Source organism: Saccopteryx leptura, chromosome 13 (genome assembly GCF_036850995.1).
Source record: "Saccopteryx leptura isolate mSacLep1 chromosome 13, mSacLep1_pri_phased_curated, whole genome shotgun sequence".
Classification (NCBI taxonomy): domain Eukaryota; kingdom Metazoa; phylum Chordata; class Mammalia; order Chiroptera; family Emballonuridae; genus Saccopteryx; species Saccopteryx leptura.
In genome coordinates, this window is record NC_089515.1 from 9,790,420 (window position 1) to 9,806,118 (window position 15,699).

General features: G+C 48.9%; 1 protein-coding gene across 2 annotated transcripts in view; it reads right to left on the minus strand.

Annotated features, from left to right (window-relative positions):
- The window catches only part of PLPP4 (phospholipid phosphatase 4), a 128,150-nt gene that overhangs the window by 62,840 nt on the left and 49,611 nt on the right, over positions 1 to 15,699 (minus strand). The window contains exons 2-3 of one of the 2 annotated variants that reach the window (XM_066354939.1): positions 10,493 to 10,601; positions 1,461 to 1,551 (exon numbers count right to left, since the gene is read on the minus strand). In XM_066354939.1, coding sequence (XP_066211036.1) covers positions 1,461 to 1,551; positions 10,493 to 10,601 — 200 coding nt within the window. The remainder of the gene's footprint in view (positions 1 to 1,460; positions 1,552 to 10,492; positions 10,602 to 15,699) is intronic. The other variant, XM_066354941.1, reaches the window with a different exon arrangement.

Sequence of the window (15,699 nt, forward strand, 5' to 3'; positions counted from 1 at the left end):
GACCACGGGATGCAGTGTGACTTAGAGGTGGGCCCTGGAGCTGAACGGTCATGCAGGCAGGGGAAAGGACACCCACCTCTGCCAAAGCCCCATACAAACCAAAGGTATGGCAGCAGAAATGACGTCCAGACAGGAGAACGAGGCGAGGAGTGTGAAGAGAGGAAAGACACGCTGCAGAGGAGCAGTCTTGAGCCGGGGCGGATGTCTCCACCCCGGAGGGCCCGGCTCCCTGACTCAGCCCACGAGGCTCCTCTGTCCCTTTCCCCCTATTTTGGATGTCTGTGAGATTGTGTGTATAGCTCTGTAACTAAACCTCTAATTTATCTGAGCTAACGCAAGAGGAATTCTGTTCTCTGCAACTCGACAGCCTAACCAAAGCCCTGGTTACATAAGAAATGCTCCCTGTCCCACTTCAGAGCAGAAAGCCCCTTAATCTTCTGTATACTCTGGATTTCACCCTCACTCACACTCACTCCCTTACAAGGAAAAAGGACTACATTCTGCCACACTTTCATTTCCTCAAAGCCCAATAATTCACAGACATATCCTTTAGTGGGGACTCACCTATTTTCAGATTCATTACCTAACTGTTAAATTGACATAACATACTGACAACAAAGTTTGTGTAAGGGTTTAGGTCACTTCTATGTGTGGTGTCCAAAAATAAACATGAATTCTGTTTTCCTAATAATCAGAAAACTGAACACCTGGCCACTGGGAAGTTTAGTTTCATTGCTAAACAAGCCAAATAAAAGTCTTAGCTTTCTCTTAAAACTGTCCTTTACTCAGCATTTGATTAATACGCAGACCAGAATATGAATTTAATCCCCAAAGTGTCAAACATGTGTCCTACGCTGATATGGCTCAGTTTGGGGAGAATCTATGACTATTAGCATTGAAATGGTGGAGACTGTAGCATGCTTCACACAACAGCAATTGCTTAACTGTCAAAATGTCCCTAAACTGAAGATGAGTTATGCAGCTTGTTTTGAATTTCTATTTTATTTTACAGCTGCGTTTGCCCATGGGTGCCCCTAGCCAATGGTGATTTGTCAAGGGGTCTGCGGTGGTCGATTTCTGAACTGCCTGTAATGTGGCCCTGTTAGCCACAAACATGCGATTGGACAATCAGTGGTGACAAAGTTTCAGATTCGCTTTCCCTTGCCGCCAAGAGCTACCCTGCCCTCTGTGCCTGAGCAGCGCAGAGCTCTGACGCGGATACGCAAGTTAACATTCAGCACCACGGACAGCGACAACGATCTGCCATTGGAGCGCTTGTTTCTTCTCATCTCTGCAATGAAGCTTCTAGGGGCTTCAAGTTCATCTTGTATTGTTTTCTCCCAAGCTTACTTTGACGAAGAGAAAGATCAGTTGCGCGCAACTGAGAATTAAAAAAAAAAATCTAGTGGTTGAATTCAATTCAGCCCCATCCCCTAAAACAGGAACTGTGGATACTCTACCTAAGAAGGCTTCCTTAATTTCAGTCTTGTCTGTTCGCCGGATAATTTTCACCACACAAATAACAGCCAGGGGGGTGAGGAAAGAAATTGCCTGAAAGAAATAACAAATAACCCCTTGTGAGGACAGCGGCTTGCTATCAGAGGGCTGATTGATAATTCGTTCCAGTTAGCTTCATTTAGACTCACTCGCTGAATGAGCGTACTGAACTCCTGACCTCAAACAAAGGACGAGGATTTATGTCTATACTTAGAGACGCCACAAACTTGAAGAATTGGATGTCTGATTGCAGGTTATAATTGATTTGTAATTGCTGGGAGCCATGTTTAAAGTGGTGGCTTCTTAAACAGAAAAGAATAGTCTATAATTATGGTGACTCATTTCTGCCAGTAAGCCCCTCCCGTTCTTCCCTGCCGAGGATGGAAGAACCCTCAGTCACCCATCCCCCACTTTCTGGCAACATGGGAACGTGTGGGACTTGCTTAGAGTCAATCAATTCCTGGTGTTCTTTTGTGGAATATTTGTTTCCTTGGCAAAGCAGAGCTCGGCCGTTTTGCATGCAGTTTTTCTTCTTCCTTTCCTCCATCCCCTTTCCTTCCTGGACCCAAAGCATGCAGAAGTGCCCCAAGTGCTTAATGAACCACGCTGGTGGAATTCAGATGCAAGCAACACATTACAGAACCCACTATGAGGCAGGCACTCTGCCTAGGCAACACCAGGCACTGAAGTCTCATATCCTCACCGTGGCTCTGTGACTCTTTTGGCCAGCCTTGGAACTCAGTGACAGGATGGAGAGACCCAGCTGGTCAGGAGCAAGGCCGTGGTGCTTTGGAGACCAGGTTTTCTGTCTCCTCTACCTGGTCTTTATTCAGCCTTCTATAATTAGGAAGTTGAGTGCAACATTCCAACCACCAAGAAAAAGGTACTTATGTTACTTCCTTAGGATTATAACACCTCAGGGGAATAATATCAGAAGGGACTGAATATCACCACATAAGTCCACAGTTGGCCTCACAGTCAATGGTGGGAGGGGAGGAGTTGTGATTAACTATTAATCAATACTAATTGAACTTTTGGAAATCCCAACTTGTGCCCTAATGCAATGTCACTTTTTGGAGAGAGGCTCCCTACCAGGACTAACATGTGGCTAGAAGATACTTCTGTAAAAACAGAATTCACCCATATGAACCTGTTCTGCATATTAACTACAACCAGACTGCCAGAGCTCATAACATCTTGAGGACCCCACTCTGGGAAGTGTCTTCAGAGAAAGCTCATGAGATGTGAGAACCCCTGCCCTTGCTCACTGGTTTCTTTCTGACCACAAGTGGTAGTAATGAGCTGGATGAGCCTCCTTATCAGCTGTGGCCCTGAATGACTTGGCTGTTTAAACATCAAATAAGCAAGTCTTGTCCCATGGAGAATGTTCAAAGGAATGTGGCACAGGTCTGAGGGCAGCTTCAAGAAAAAAGTCTCAGAACTGAAGCTGACATTCAGAGAATTTACCCAGGGGCAACTCAAAAGGCAACGCACACTCCTTAAGAGTTCCTGTGAATCTGGGAACATTTCCACAAGTGCCTGGGTGGCTCTCACACCTGAGTAACTGCAGGGCCTGTGACAACACTGCGTCCTTCAGATATGCTCACGGGACAGGTCTGAAAACCTACACCATAAATAACACTGATGCTGGTGGTTGCAAAACTCTGCATCCGAGTTTTGACTCACATGTTCTGTGTGTAAAGAGTGATGACAGATGCCCACGCGTCCTTTAGTCCAGAGTTATAGTCAAGGTCAAGGAAATCCAGGCCCCTGGTTTCCTCTCACTTCAAGCACGGCAGGACAAGCCACCACACCCCACCAGAGACACAACTCAGTGAAGGTGAACAGCCCGGCAATGACGCCACCAACAGTCAAACCTTAAAGACGAGAACAGCATGGAACTAAAGGGAATCCTACCGGACAATCCCAGATGATACACGCTACGGTGAGACAGATATAAAACCCCAGAAAAAATACGCCGTGGGAACCCACTTTCTTAAAGAGGCTCCCGGATCTGAGCAGGAGTGTTCCAGACAAACAGATGAGGGCACCACCCAGGAGAACACTACTCAAGGCCTCAGAGTAAGAGCTGGAAATGGCACATGGGCTGCCCAGTGGCTCCAGGCTTGTGGCTTAGTACCCAAGAGGGTCCCAGCACTTCTGCCTGTCTCAGCTCTCCCGCTCCTAACTGGATCCTCACCCCCTACTCACCCGATCAGACCGAATTTAATTTAACTGCTGCTGAGCCAATGCCAAGCACCTAGGAGGACCCAGGCTCCTGATCTCATGAACTTCACAGGTGAGGGAATACAGACATTAGACACAGGGCCACCGCACCCAACGTGTGTGACAGAAATGTGTGATGACATGGCGGTCTTTCCTCCTCTCATCCTAATGGCATTTGGACTCTGGTCTCATTTCTTCTTCCAGGAAACATCTACCACCTCCTTGGGCAGTGCTGTCCTCAAATCAGGACAGAGATGTATACACATTTTATAATCTGCCCCCTTCTTACAACTTAAAAGTTGGGATGAAGAGGTGAACCCCAGAAGTCAACACATTAGGAAACAAGTTCTTCCTGGAACAAAGGCACCTTGGCACCGAGTAAAAGAGGCATGAGGAGAGGATAAGCATCCCACCTGCACTCTGCCAGTCAGACTAAACTGAACCCACCACACGCCGCTCCAGCAGTTGTGACCAAAGCCTTTAGAAGCCCGAGAAGAGTTGAAGTGACCTGCCGGAAGTCACACAACGGGCAAGCGCCAACCTCGGGATTTGCAGCCAGATGAAATCGAGCTCTGCGCCTTTAATCGGTGTTATGGAAGTTCTCACTGTAGAAAGGCAGAAGCATCAATAAAAAGCAGGCAGTGCCTTTTCTTGGGAGTGGAGGAAGGAGCAAGGGGGCTCCTTTACAGACACAAGGGTGGGTCACGAAAGCTGAGTGGCAGCACGCATGGATTAACCCTTTGAGGAGTGAGTTTTTTTCATGCTCGCTGACCCCCGGGAGTGAGTATTTTTGTTTTTGTTTTTTTTTTCAAAAAATGAAATTAGTTCCAGTTAAAGTTTTATTAACTTAAAATCATGTTTGTTTGATAACCAATTTGTGGGAACAAGAAGAACATATATTTGCCTTTTTTTAACGTTGCCTTACACATGTATGACCGTACTCTGGATGGTCAGGAGACACGAGGATGTGCATGAACATTCGTACTGCTCAAAGGGTTAAGCATGTACTATGTGTTAGGGGCTTTCCTCACACCTGTCTCATCCTCTCACTACTCTGCAAACATTATGAAATGGAAGCATTTCCTCCCCATACAGATAACAAGGCTAGAGCTCAGAGAGATAAGTGAACGCACAAGGGGACGCAGCTAGAGGGACCAGGATGCCCCCTACAGGGCTGCCATGCTGCCCGGGCTGGAGTCCTGAATTGCAGTGATCACCCTGACCCAGCAGCACCATCCTAGTATCGGGAAACCGAGGCTGATATACATCTTACATTTAAAAAAACCATTTTGTAAATTACTAATTCACTGCACTACAAAGCACTCACACATCAAGAAAATATGTATAAATCATTAAGCAGGATCTGGCACGTGGCTGGTTTTGCATGAGGCTGTTCCATGGGCTGGGAAGAGAGCTCTACAGAGGAAAACGTGTGGAACAGACTTCGACTGAGGAAAGCTGGGTTCAAGCCCCAGCTCTGACACTCGTCAGCTCTGTGACCTTGAGCAAGTCACTTAGCCTCTTCATCTCTGAGTCTCAGTTTCCCCATCTATACAATGGGTCTAATAATACTATTTACAGAAAAGTTCTGTTGCTAGCATTTAAATTCACTACCAGTTACTGAATGCTTCTTATATGCCATACACAAACAGAAGCATTGTAAGTCCTGGGTAGGCTTTTTCCTAAAGCCACAGAAAGAAATTGCGGAATACCTGTCATTCCTGTTATATACTTGAGTCTTGTTGTTCTTCAAGGGCTTTCCTGTGATTGGATGCTCTCAACATGGAGCGGGGGGATGTGTGTACTTTTTACAAATAAGGAAACCGAGGTGCTGAGAGGGTATGTGATTTTCCCAATTTGCGGAACTGGTAAGTGGCCACAATGGGAGTCGATTTGAGGCAATCCACGCTGGAGCCCATGCCAACTGCCCAGCTACAGAGTCCAGCAGAGAGTTAGTGCTCAGGAATCACTGGTTGTTGGCGACCAGGTCATGACCATGTCATTACCTCCCAGGGAAAATGCTAACACACGTCCCAAACCAGTACAGGAGTCCCAGGACCCTGTGGCCAGGCATGTGGGAAGAAAGCATGTTAAGCTCCAGCCCACCTGTGCCGTTAGGTCTGAGTAGATGGCGCACCTTGAGTGCACGTAGGAGGTCAGGGACGTGAAGAGTCCAATCCAGGCACCTTGTCTGTGTGCACCATGACCAATACCCTGCCTTGTGCAGCCACCAATAAAACCAACACAGGAAGTGCCATCACCACTCCCAGAAAGTGGGTCCCCCCACCCTGTGTGCTGATGGAAAGCACAGTAGTCCCAGGAGGCTTCTGGGAATCATCAAAGCGTGGAGCAGCGTGTCTGCAGGAGGGGAGGGCCTGAGTATGCCAAACACTTTTAACAACCAAAGGGGTCACAGCAGACCACCCTGATATTAGGACATTAGGCAGAGAAGAGATTATCATTGGGGTTCACTCACATCAGACAAAACAAGGGGCCCACGTGCGTTGGACAGAAGGTGTGCTGTCATGCTTAGAAAGACAAGTCAGGACTCGCAGGCACCTGGAAAGGGCCCCCTGTGGGCAAACAGTTACAGCCCTTCACAGACAAAAGAGCTGTCTAAGGCTTGTCAGAAGAGTCTAGAAATTAAACTGTCATGAGGCAGCTTTGTCTCTTTTTCTTCCCTCCTCTCACAAAATTGAATTTATTTCTGCCTTCTTTAGAAGCATCCTATTTCAGAATAGGAAGCCCTGTTACCAAATCAACACAGTATCAGTAATATTCTAGGGGAAAAAATCTTCCGGATGTACCCAAACCAAAAGAGTCAAGGAAGGACAAAAGCTAGTTCTTGGGTAGATTTTTTTTAAGCCAAGGAAAGAAATTGGGGACACCTATCATTCTATAAGACTTGAGTTTTACCTGTCCTTCTAGGGCTCCCTGTGATGCTGAGGTGACTGATGTCACACAGACGTGAGTCTGTGTGCCCCACTAGACTAGAAACAATCTTACTCAGCTACACACGCCCCTACCCAGCTGTGCTTGGCTCAGAGCATGTACTTCATAACTGTGTGCTGAATTAAGTGGTAATTAACTAACCTGAAGCTGCCCACAGTCTGCTTTTATCCCTGCTTCCCTCCATCACCTTCACAAGGACCCCATGGACACTTCTCTCCCGTGTCTGCACCATTACATACCTGCTCTTCCGTGTGTGGCCCACTACTCCCTACCTTTCCACGTCACCGGGGCCGCCAAGGAGAAATCACAGCTAACCAGCTCTGGGTGGGTCTGCACTCTGACAGTCAGCGCTCAGATCCTGGTCCAGCTACTGACAGGTTTATAACCTTGGACAAGTTGTTAAACCTCACCACAGTTCCTTTGTCTCCACTGAAATTACGCGATAGCAAAAGAGCGACCTCAGGGATTCTGGGAAGGATTATCTGAGATCCTCTTTAAAGTGATGAGCACATTGTTACAACAATGATGATGATGATGATGATGACAACAATGATGACAATGACAAAGAAGCTCCCTACAAGTTCACCTGAGCCTTTCTCTGGCCCTTTCCAGGTGCTATTTTGCTTTAAGGGAGCCTTCAGGGTCCTGAGGGTGTACCCCAAGTCCAACTTGACTTCCCATCACCATAGCTCCTCTGGCCTCCCTACCCAGAGCAGGCTCCGGAAGTGTTCCCTTAATCTACAAAGACGTAACAACTACAGACAACAGAGAGGACACTAAAAACCAACACTCAATTCTGACTGAGTCCTCCTTCACCGAAAATTGGCTTTTCAAAGATGCTCTGATAAACCCTACGTGCTCAGGAAGGAACCATGACCTCTTTTAAATAAGGGAGCAGCTAATGGCTTGGGAATATCCAAGAAGTGTTAAGTCAGACTCAGAGCACATAAAAACAATTCTTGGCCTGTCTTTCTGGTCAACAGAAATCCAGATTCATCGAGGGAAACAAGCTCAAGAAATCAAAGGGTCCAAAAACAATCAACTTTCCTATTGGCAGACATAGTCACCTTAGCTAATGGTGCCAAAGACAAAAAATGTGACCTAGGGGCTTCCTGATGATGGCATTACCATTTATTCTGCACTTAACTCAATCCCCTAACCATTATCTGGTAATATTTTTTGTGACATTTGACCAAGTGTCTCCTGTAACACACACGCATGCACATATACCAGAAACACTAATTTCCCCTAATAAAACCTCAGGGTTAACACCAGCTGCCTAGAACAAACACTTTGGTTAGAAAGTCTGTCTTTAGATTAAAACATTTCCAACTCAAAGGGCAAGAGACCACAGGCTTGCTTTATCATTCACTATTGAGTCAAGTAATGAAATCTGAGCTCTCTAAGGAAACCAAACTATTGAAAAAAAGAAAGACAGAAACAGTGGAAACATATATTCTATTACATTTTGCTATAAATATCTATGGCTTTTAAGGATCCAAAGTAGACAAATGATGTTTTATATTAAACCCTTAATAAAATTCCAGGAAAACAAAATCTAATTAATGTGGTGACAAAGTATTTTTCCTCTTTGGGTTGAGGTATTAAGGGGGATCTACGGCTTTCCCTACGTGATTATGGAATCCCACTAACTCCTGTGACCAAATGAATGAAATTCATCAACTACTACTGCAGGAAGGAAGAGTTGAACTCTTTTCATTAGGAGATTAGCAGGTCTGGGTCAGTATTTGTGGCTGAACACCCTTCTATTCTCCGAGAGCCATGGCTCTGAATAACTCCTTTGCTGCCCCCTCCCGACCCCAGCCAACATGCAAATATGTTCCATCCTACTTGCATCTTCACCTGGAATGTCTGTAGCAGTTGTATCTGGATTTCAAAACAATCCACTGTTGGCCCTGGCCAGTTGGCTCAGTGGTAGAGTGTTGGCCTGGCGTGCAGGAGTTCTGGGTTCTATTCCCAGCCAGGGCACACAGGAGAAGCACCCATCTGCTTCTCCACCCCTCCCCCTCTCCTTCCTCTCTGTCTCTCTCTTCCCCTCCCGCAGCCAAGGCTCCATTGGAGCAAAGTTGGCCTGGGCGCTGAGGATGGCTCTGTGGCCTCTGCTTCAGGCGCTAGAATGGCTCTGGTTGCAACAGAGCAATGCCCCAGATGGGCAGAGCATTGCCCCCTGGTGGGCATGCCAGGTGGATCCTGGTTAGGTGCATGCAGGAGTCTGACTGCCTCCCAGTTTCCAACTTCAGAAAAATACAAAAAAAAGAACCCCCCCACACACAAAAACCAATCCACTGTTCACATAAACCCAGGACATAGCCACGAATTCCTCATGTTATCCCATAGGCACATTCATCTCCAAATTTTGTTTTATAGCACATAAAATGCGAAGTCTTTGAAGAATGGAGGGGGGCGGTGATAGAAGAGCAGCTCTCTCCCCTTCCCCATTAAAGCCATGGTGTCTAATGGTTAGCCATACACTGGTCCCTTTATTTCTAGGATTTGTAGGAGATCTGAGTTAGAGATAAAATGGAAAAAGTCTTGTCTTCATACTCAAGTGTTCTACTCGTAGACACCCTAATTTTTCAATTGCCCTGAGATTTACAAAAACCCAGTTCATTTTGCAGCAGGAAAAGCACCTATTGAAAAGCAATTATAATAATCTTTGCATGCTCAGGTAGTGTTCTGGGCCTTTGGGGCAGTCTGCAGACACAAAGATCCTTCCAGTTGTCACTAAGTAACAAGAGCTCCTCCGTAAAATCAGAAAGATTCCTTTCAAAATGCAAAGCCATTTTTCTCAGTGTGCTCTACGAAAGCACTGAAACAGTCATTTCAGTTTCCAGAGACATGAGACACAAGGGTTGGTCAACAGGAATAACCTTCCATCTCCCAGGTTGCCCTCCAGAGGTTCCATTATTGCTGCGTAACAAGGCGGAGCTTAAATGTTTCCTCTGTTACAGAAAGGCCTGGTGGCAACTCCTCAGGAGCCCTCAGCAACCTGAACACGGCTCCCAACCCACAGCGCAGCCTCGTGGCTCAGAGCTGGGCTGGGAGCCGCGGCTGGGATGTGACTCCTGGTTCTGAGGCTCACTAGCCGTGTGGCTTTGGACCAAGTGCCTTCTCTCTCTGGAATGCAGTTCTGCATGTGCCAAATGTAGACCATAATGACCCTTCTTCACTGGGATGTTGGTGAGACTAATGAGATCATTTTTCTTATGCAATTAGCAGAGCACCCAGCCCAGAGGAAATGAAGTCTTAGAGGATATAACTGCCACGGAACAGGGTGAAGAAGTAAAAGTAACCCCAATATACCCACCCGTGATGTGGGTGCTTGCCCATTTATCTAGAAGCTAAGAGATGCGAGACGCTATCCGGTGTTTGAGTCACACTGGTCGTCTCGTCAGAGGTCAACCACCGACCAGTTAAAACTAGAAAAGGGGCAAAGGGAGCTACTACCTAAGGTGCCCAAGTTGGGCAAAAGTGAGGCTTGTCATCAAAGAAGATGGAACCGGAAAAGATGTCCACCATTTCTAGTCTTATTTCACTGTAAACATCTGGAAATAACTTGGCCTCACTCAGGTAAGCAGGCCCCTTCTCTTTCCAGAGCACCGGGCATTACTCCTTCTCACCGGACCACGCGGTGCCCGTCAGGATCTGACCTCGAACGGGAACCTGATGGGCTGCTCACCTTCGTCCTTCCAGGCTCCTCGCCGCCCTCAGGAGGGGTCAGAAAGGCAGAAAGGGACACGCCTGTGGCTCACACGTGGGAGACCGGTCACATCGGCCACGAACTCGTGGTACTTACGAACATGAGGCGGGTGGGGATGTTGTCTGACTGCACCAGCGGGTTCTTGTACAACCAGATCTCTTCCGGCTGGATCACCCTCTGGAATGGATCCAGAAACTCTGTGAAACTGAAACAAAGCAAAAGAAAGAGGCATAAGAGCTGAGCCCTCCGCAGTCGCCCTTCATTCTCAGGAAGGAGCGGCCCTTGGGGAGGCGGAGGGGACACCGGCTGCCCCCTGCTGGTGGTTCTCAGCCAGGCCCGACCAGGGAGAGAGCGAAACAATTACTGAGACTCGGTAGGATCTCCTGCTGCCCTCCGCCAGCAGGGACCAGTGCTGGGCATGTGAGAACAGCTGGGAGGGTGACACACAAAAACCCTGAGAGCCCGGGGCTCCCACGTGTCCTGGAAGCTGCAGCCAGAAGGGTGGCTCAGCCTGGAGCCCGGCAGGGCCACCAGCAAATCTCTGGGAACACCATGGACTTGAGCTGGGGTACAGGGGAGGGAGCAGCTGGCACCACTGGGGACAGAACAGGCGGAGTCTTCCCTCCATGTCACAGTAATGGTGCCCTACCACCCTCCAGGCCATCAGTAGGGGGCAGAGTGAGAAAGAAAAGCCTCCAGAAAAGTCAGAAGGAGAGGACTGGCAACAGACACAAAGGAAAGAAGAAGGGAGGAAAAGGGGGAAGGGGGCTTTCTGGGACTGCTATCAAGAAACAGCGGCCTGACCAGGCGGTGGCGCAGTGGATAGAGCCTCGGACTGGGATGCGGAGGACCCAGGTTCGAGGCCCCAAGGTTGCCAGCTTGAGCGCAGGGCTCATCTGGTTTGAGCAAAAGCTCACCAGCAAAGCTCATCTGACTCGAACAAGGGGTTACTCGGTCTGCTAAAGGCCCGTGGTCAAGGCACATAGGAGAAAGCAATCAATGAACAACTAAGGTGTCGCAATGAGAAACTAATGATTGACGCTTCTCATCTCTCCATTCCTGTCTGTCTGTCCCTGTCTCTTTGTCTCTGGAAAAGAAATAGACAGTGTTAAGCATCCTCCTTGTCATCCCTTCACCGTCCCGACCCCTCTCACAGCCTCAGAACCCACCACACCCAGGCACGGGAAAAGCAGTCCCCCTAGAGAAAGCTGGGGGGAGGGACAGAAGGATGTGGTTTCCTTTGTCAGCTTTCAAGCCAGCAGGCCACCTCTCAGCTCTCCAGGCCAATTCTCCACCAGGCAAACTCAGGGCAGAATAGGTGTCTCAAGATAACCAGTGACACACTGAACAACTTTATTTTTATTTTATTTTATTTTTTTAGTGAGAGGAGGGGAGGCACAGACAGACTCTTGCACGCACCCAACCAGGATCCACACGGCAAGTCCACTAGGGGGTGATGCTCTGCCCATCTGGGGCCCCGGCTATGTTGCTACCAGAGCCATTTTAGCGCTTACGGCAGAGGTCATGAAGCCATCCTCAGCGCCTGGGCCAACTCGCTCTAATCAAACCATGGCTGTGAGAGAGGAGAAGAGAGAAAAACAAGAGGGGGAGCGTGAGGGGTGGAGAAGCAGATGGGCGCTTCTCCTGTGTGTCCTGATTGGGAATCAAACCCAGGACTTCCACACGCCGGGCTGATGCTCTACCACTGAGCCAACCAGCCAGGCAGGGCCTGAATGACTTTCTGACCAAGCCTCAGAAGCCTCATGGTGTTACCTGGTTACACATGAGTCTTAAGATCAGCTCAGATTTGAGAGAGTGAAAGTGACTCTGCCTCTTAGTGGGATGTGGCCACGTGCCATCAAAGCAAAGCAGGTTAAGACAAGAGAGATGGTCACAGCCCCCTTCCATATACAATCTGCCACCCACAGGCTGGCAGCCCTGTAAGGGTTCCCCGGCCCCCACTGCAGAGACCCTAGATCCGGCCCACCACAGAGCACCACCCGTCCTCCCCGTGTTGGTCCCCCACGTGCCACCATCCTCCTGGCACTGGTTCCAAGCCTCACGCACCCAGTCTTACACGTGGCTCCTCGCCCCACCTTGGTTAGCTAGAGCCAGAACACACCTGCCAAGCAAACTGCATCCTCTGAGAGCAGCAGGACCAAGGAAGATCAATGTGACGTCCCTTCCCCAGCCACCCTGCACAACCAGCACCTGACTCAGAGAATCCAGACAGCAAGGGAGCCACTCGGAGCACGTGGGTATCGAAGTGCAAACAAGGGGCAGAGGTGGGCATGTGGTGCAAAGAAAGCTCTGGAGACATTACAAGGTGTTCCCAAGAGAGGGCATGCCAGGCCCGCACACATCCGTCCACGAGCTCTTTGTATGTGGTTTGGAAACTGAGAAGTGGACACCCTGCTCCCAGATCGGGAATCTGGGTGAGCCTCCTATTCACCGGGGCTCACTAAGCACTGAGGACACCCCAGCGGTGTTAGATCGACACTTCCCAGGCGTTACTGCGCCCAGGAACCACCGGTGGCTCTTGTGCCCACAGGTAAAGTGGTCCAGGGAGGAGCCGAGGGCAGGCATCTCCCGCGAGCTTGCCAGTGATGCTGCTGTTGCTGCTAACCTGTGGGTCAAACCTTGAGTCATAAGAGGCCAAGGCGTCGGCATTACCCAGGAGGGAGCTTGTTAAAAATGCAGAAATCTCAGATCAGCCCAGACCTTCTGAATCAGTCTTCCTGTTTTTTGTGTGTTTTTTTTCTTGGGTTATTTATTTATTTTTTTTTTTCATTTTTCTGAAGCTGGAAACGGGGAGAGACAGTCAGACAGACTCCCGCATGCGCCCCACCGGGATCCACCCGGCACGCCCACCAGGGGCTACGCTCTGCCCACCAGGGGGCGATGCTCTGCCCATCCTGGGCGTCGCCATGTTGCGACCAGAGCCACTCTAGCGCCTGAGGCAGAGGCCACAGAGCCATCCCCAGCGCCCGGGCCATCTTTGCTCCAATGGAGCCTTGGCTGCGGGAGGGGAAGAGAGAGACAGAGAGGAAAGCGCGGCAGAGGGGTGGAGAAGCAAATGGGCGCTTCTCCTGTGTGCCCTGGCCGGGAATCGAACCCGGGTCCTCCGCACGCTAGGCCGACGCTCTACCGCTGAGCCAACCCGGCCAGGGCATCAGTCTTCCTGTTTAACAAGATCCCGGGGCATTCGTCGGAGCACAGCACTTCAAGGCTCAGAGTGCTCAGGAAAGTAGCTGTTGCCCAATTTCGGCTCTTGACGAAGTTGCCAGTTTTTTCTTATCCTTCCTTCACCTGGGCTGTGAGTTTTCTTTTAGACCTTGTGAGCCAGACTCACCTTATTCTATTCTAGGAGAACAGAATAGAATGCAGAATAAAACAGACTGTATTTTATCCTAGAGAAAAACTTCATGTCACTGCTTAATCATAAAATCAGCATCCCCTCCATAGACAGCTGGTAAACTTCAAAATAAACACAATGAACACTAAAGTGTGCTCTTAAATTCTCCCTTGATGTTGTCGTCTCTGCGAGGAGTCCCGCCAACGGAGGCCAGGAGGCTGGAGGGAGAAGTGGGTGGGGGCGAACGAGATGGGAGGGGGGTCACGTCCATGTGTAATCGAAACTCACCTTGCTGAAGCCCCTAAAATCATCTCCCCCACCATATGTGTTAGGGGAGGAGACAGAAAACAAGATGAAAAACAAACATGGCAACTCAGAAGCACAACTGCGGGTCATTCAGTGTAGAAGGAAACTGCCCCACCCACCTTAACAACTCCAGAAAGCACCAGCGTGTTCTGAGCCGGTATCACTGACGCCCCGGAGTTCTCAAGAAAAGGTCAGGGTCAAGCAGCTGCTCTTTGACCACTGGGAGGTGGGCAGAAACCCTTGAGCTGACTTTCATTCCCAAGTAATGCAATTCAGGCAAAAACATCTTGATGTCCAAAGAGGGTTCAGCCAGATTCGTCAACACAAGCTTTTAGGTCGCTGGGGATGATTGTAAAACCTGTCCCCCTCCCCAGAGTGGCCCTTCCCCATCTCGGCAAAGACGCAGGAGAAAAAGGAGAACTGGCGTGTCGATCTCTGTAACTCGGGGCTCTTGGGCAGGGGTCCCCAAACTTTTTACACAGGGGGCTAGTTCACTGTCCCTCAGACCGTTGGAGGGCCGGCCTATAAAAAAAACTATGAACAAATCCCTATGCACACTGCACATATCTTATTTTAAAGTAAAAAAAAAACAAAACGGGAACAAATACAATATTTAAAATAAAGAACAAGTAAATTTAAATCAACAAACTGACCAGTATTGCAATGGGGACTATGGGCCTGCTCTTGGCTAATGAGATGGTCAATGTGCTCCTCTCACTGACCACCAGTGAAAGAGGTGTCCCTTCTAGAAGTGCGGCGGGGACCGGATAAATGGCCTCAGGGGGCCGCATGTGGCCCGTGGGCCCTATTTTGGAGACCCCTGCTCTTGGGACTCCCGTGACACGGACAGTTGCCGCAGTTATCCATTTTATATCAAGATATGCTGATGAGTGGTGTAGACCAGTGGTCCCCAACCTTTTTTGGGTAACGGACTGGTTTAATGTCAGAAAATATTTTCACAGACCAGCCTTAGGGTGGGATGGATAAATGTATCACGTGACCAAGACAAGCGTCAAGAATGAGTCTTAGACGGATGTAACAGAGGGAATCTGGTCATTTTTTAAAAATAAAACATTGTTCAGACTTAAATATAAATAAAACGGGAATAATGTAAGTTATTTATTCTTTCTCTGTGGACCGGTACCAAATGGCCCACGGACGGGTACCAGTCCGCAGCCCGGGGGTTGGGGACCACTGGTGTAGACCCCTAAGACTTGATCGGGCTCGATGACCAAAACCAAACAGGAAGGGAGGCGCTCTGTGAGCAGGAGGCATGCAGCTCTACCAGGTCAACTTATCTTACACCATACACAAATATCAACTCAAAACCATCAAAGGACCTGAACGTGTTATCTGGAACCAGTGAATACACAAAAGCAAGCATAAGTGCCAAGTTTCTGGATATTAGTCTTAGTGATGCTTGTGGACGTGACCTCAACGGCCAGGGAAACAAACACACCCGTAAACAAATGGGACAGCCCCCGTTTTCACCAGCCAGCCTGGTTTGAAGATGTCCAGGATACATACTGGCTTATATAGGAAGGAGCACAGGAGGGGACAGATACTGGATTATTGTCTTTGCCTATTATTTATCCACTCAACACTTACTAAGTGCCTCCAGTAGGCCAGGCACTGTCCTATG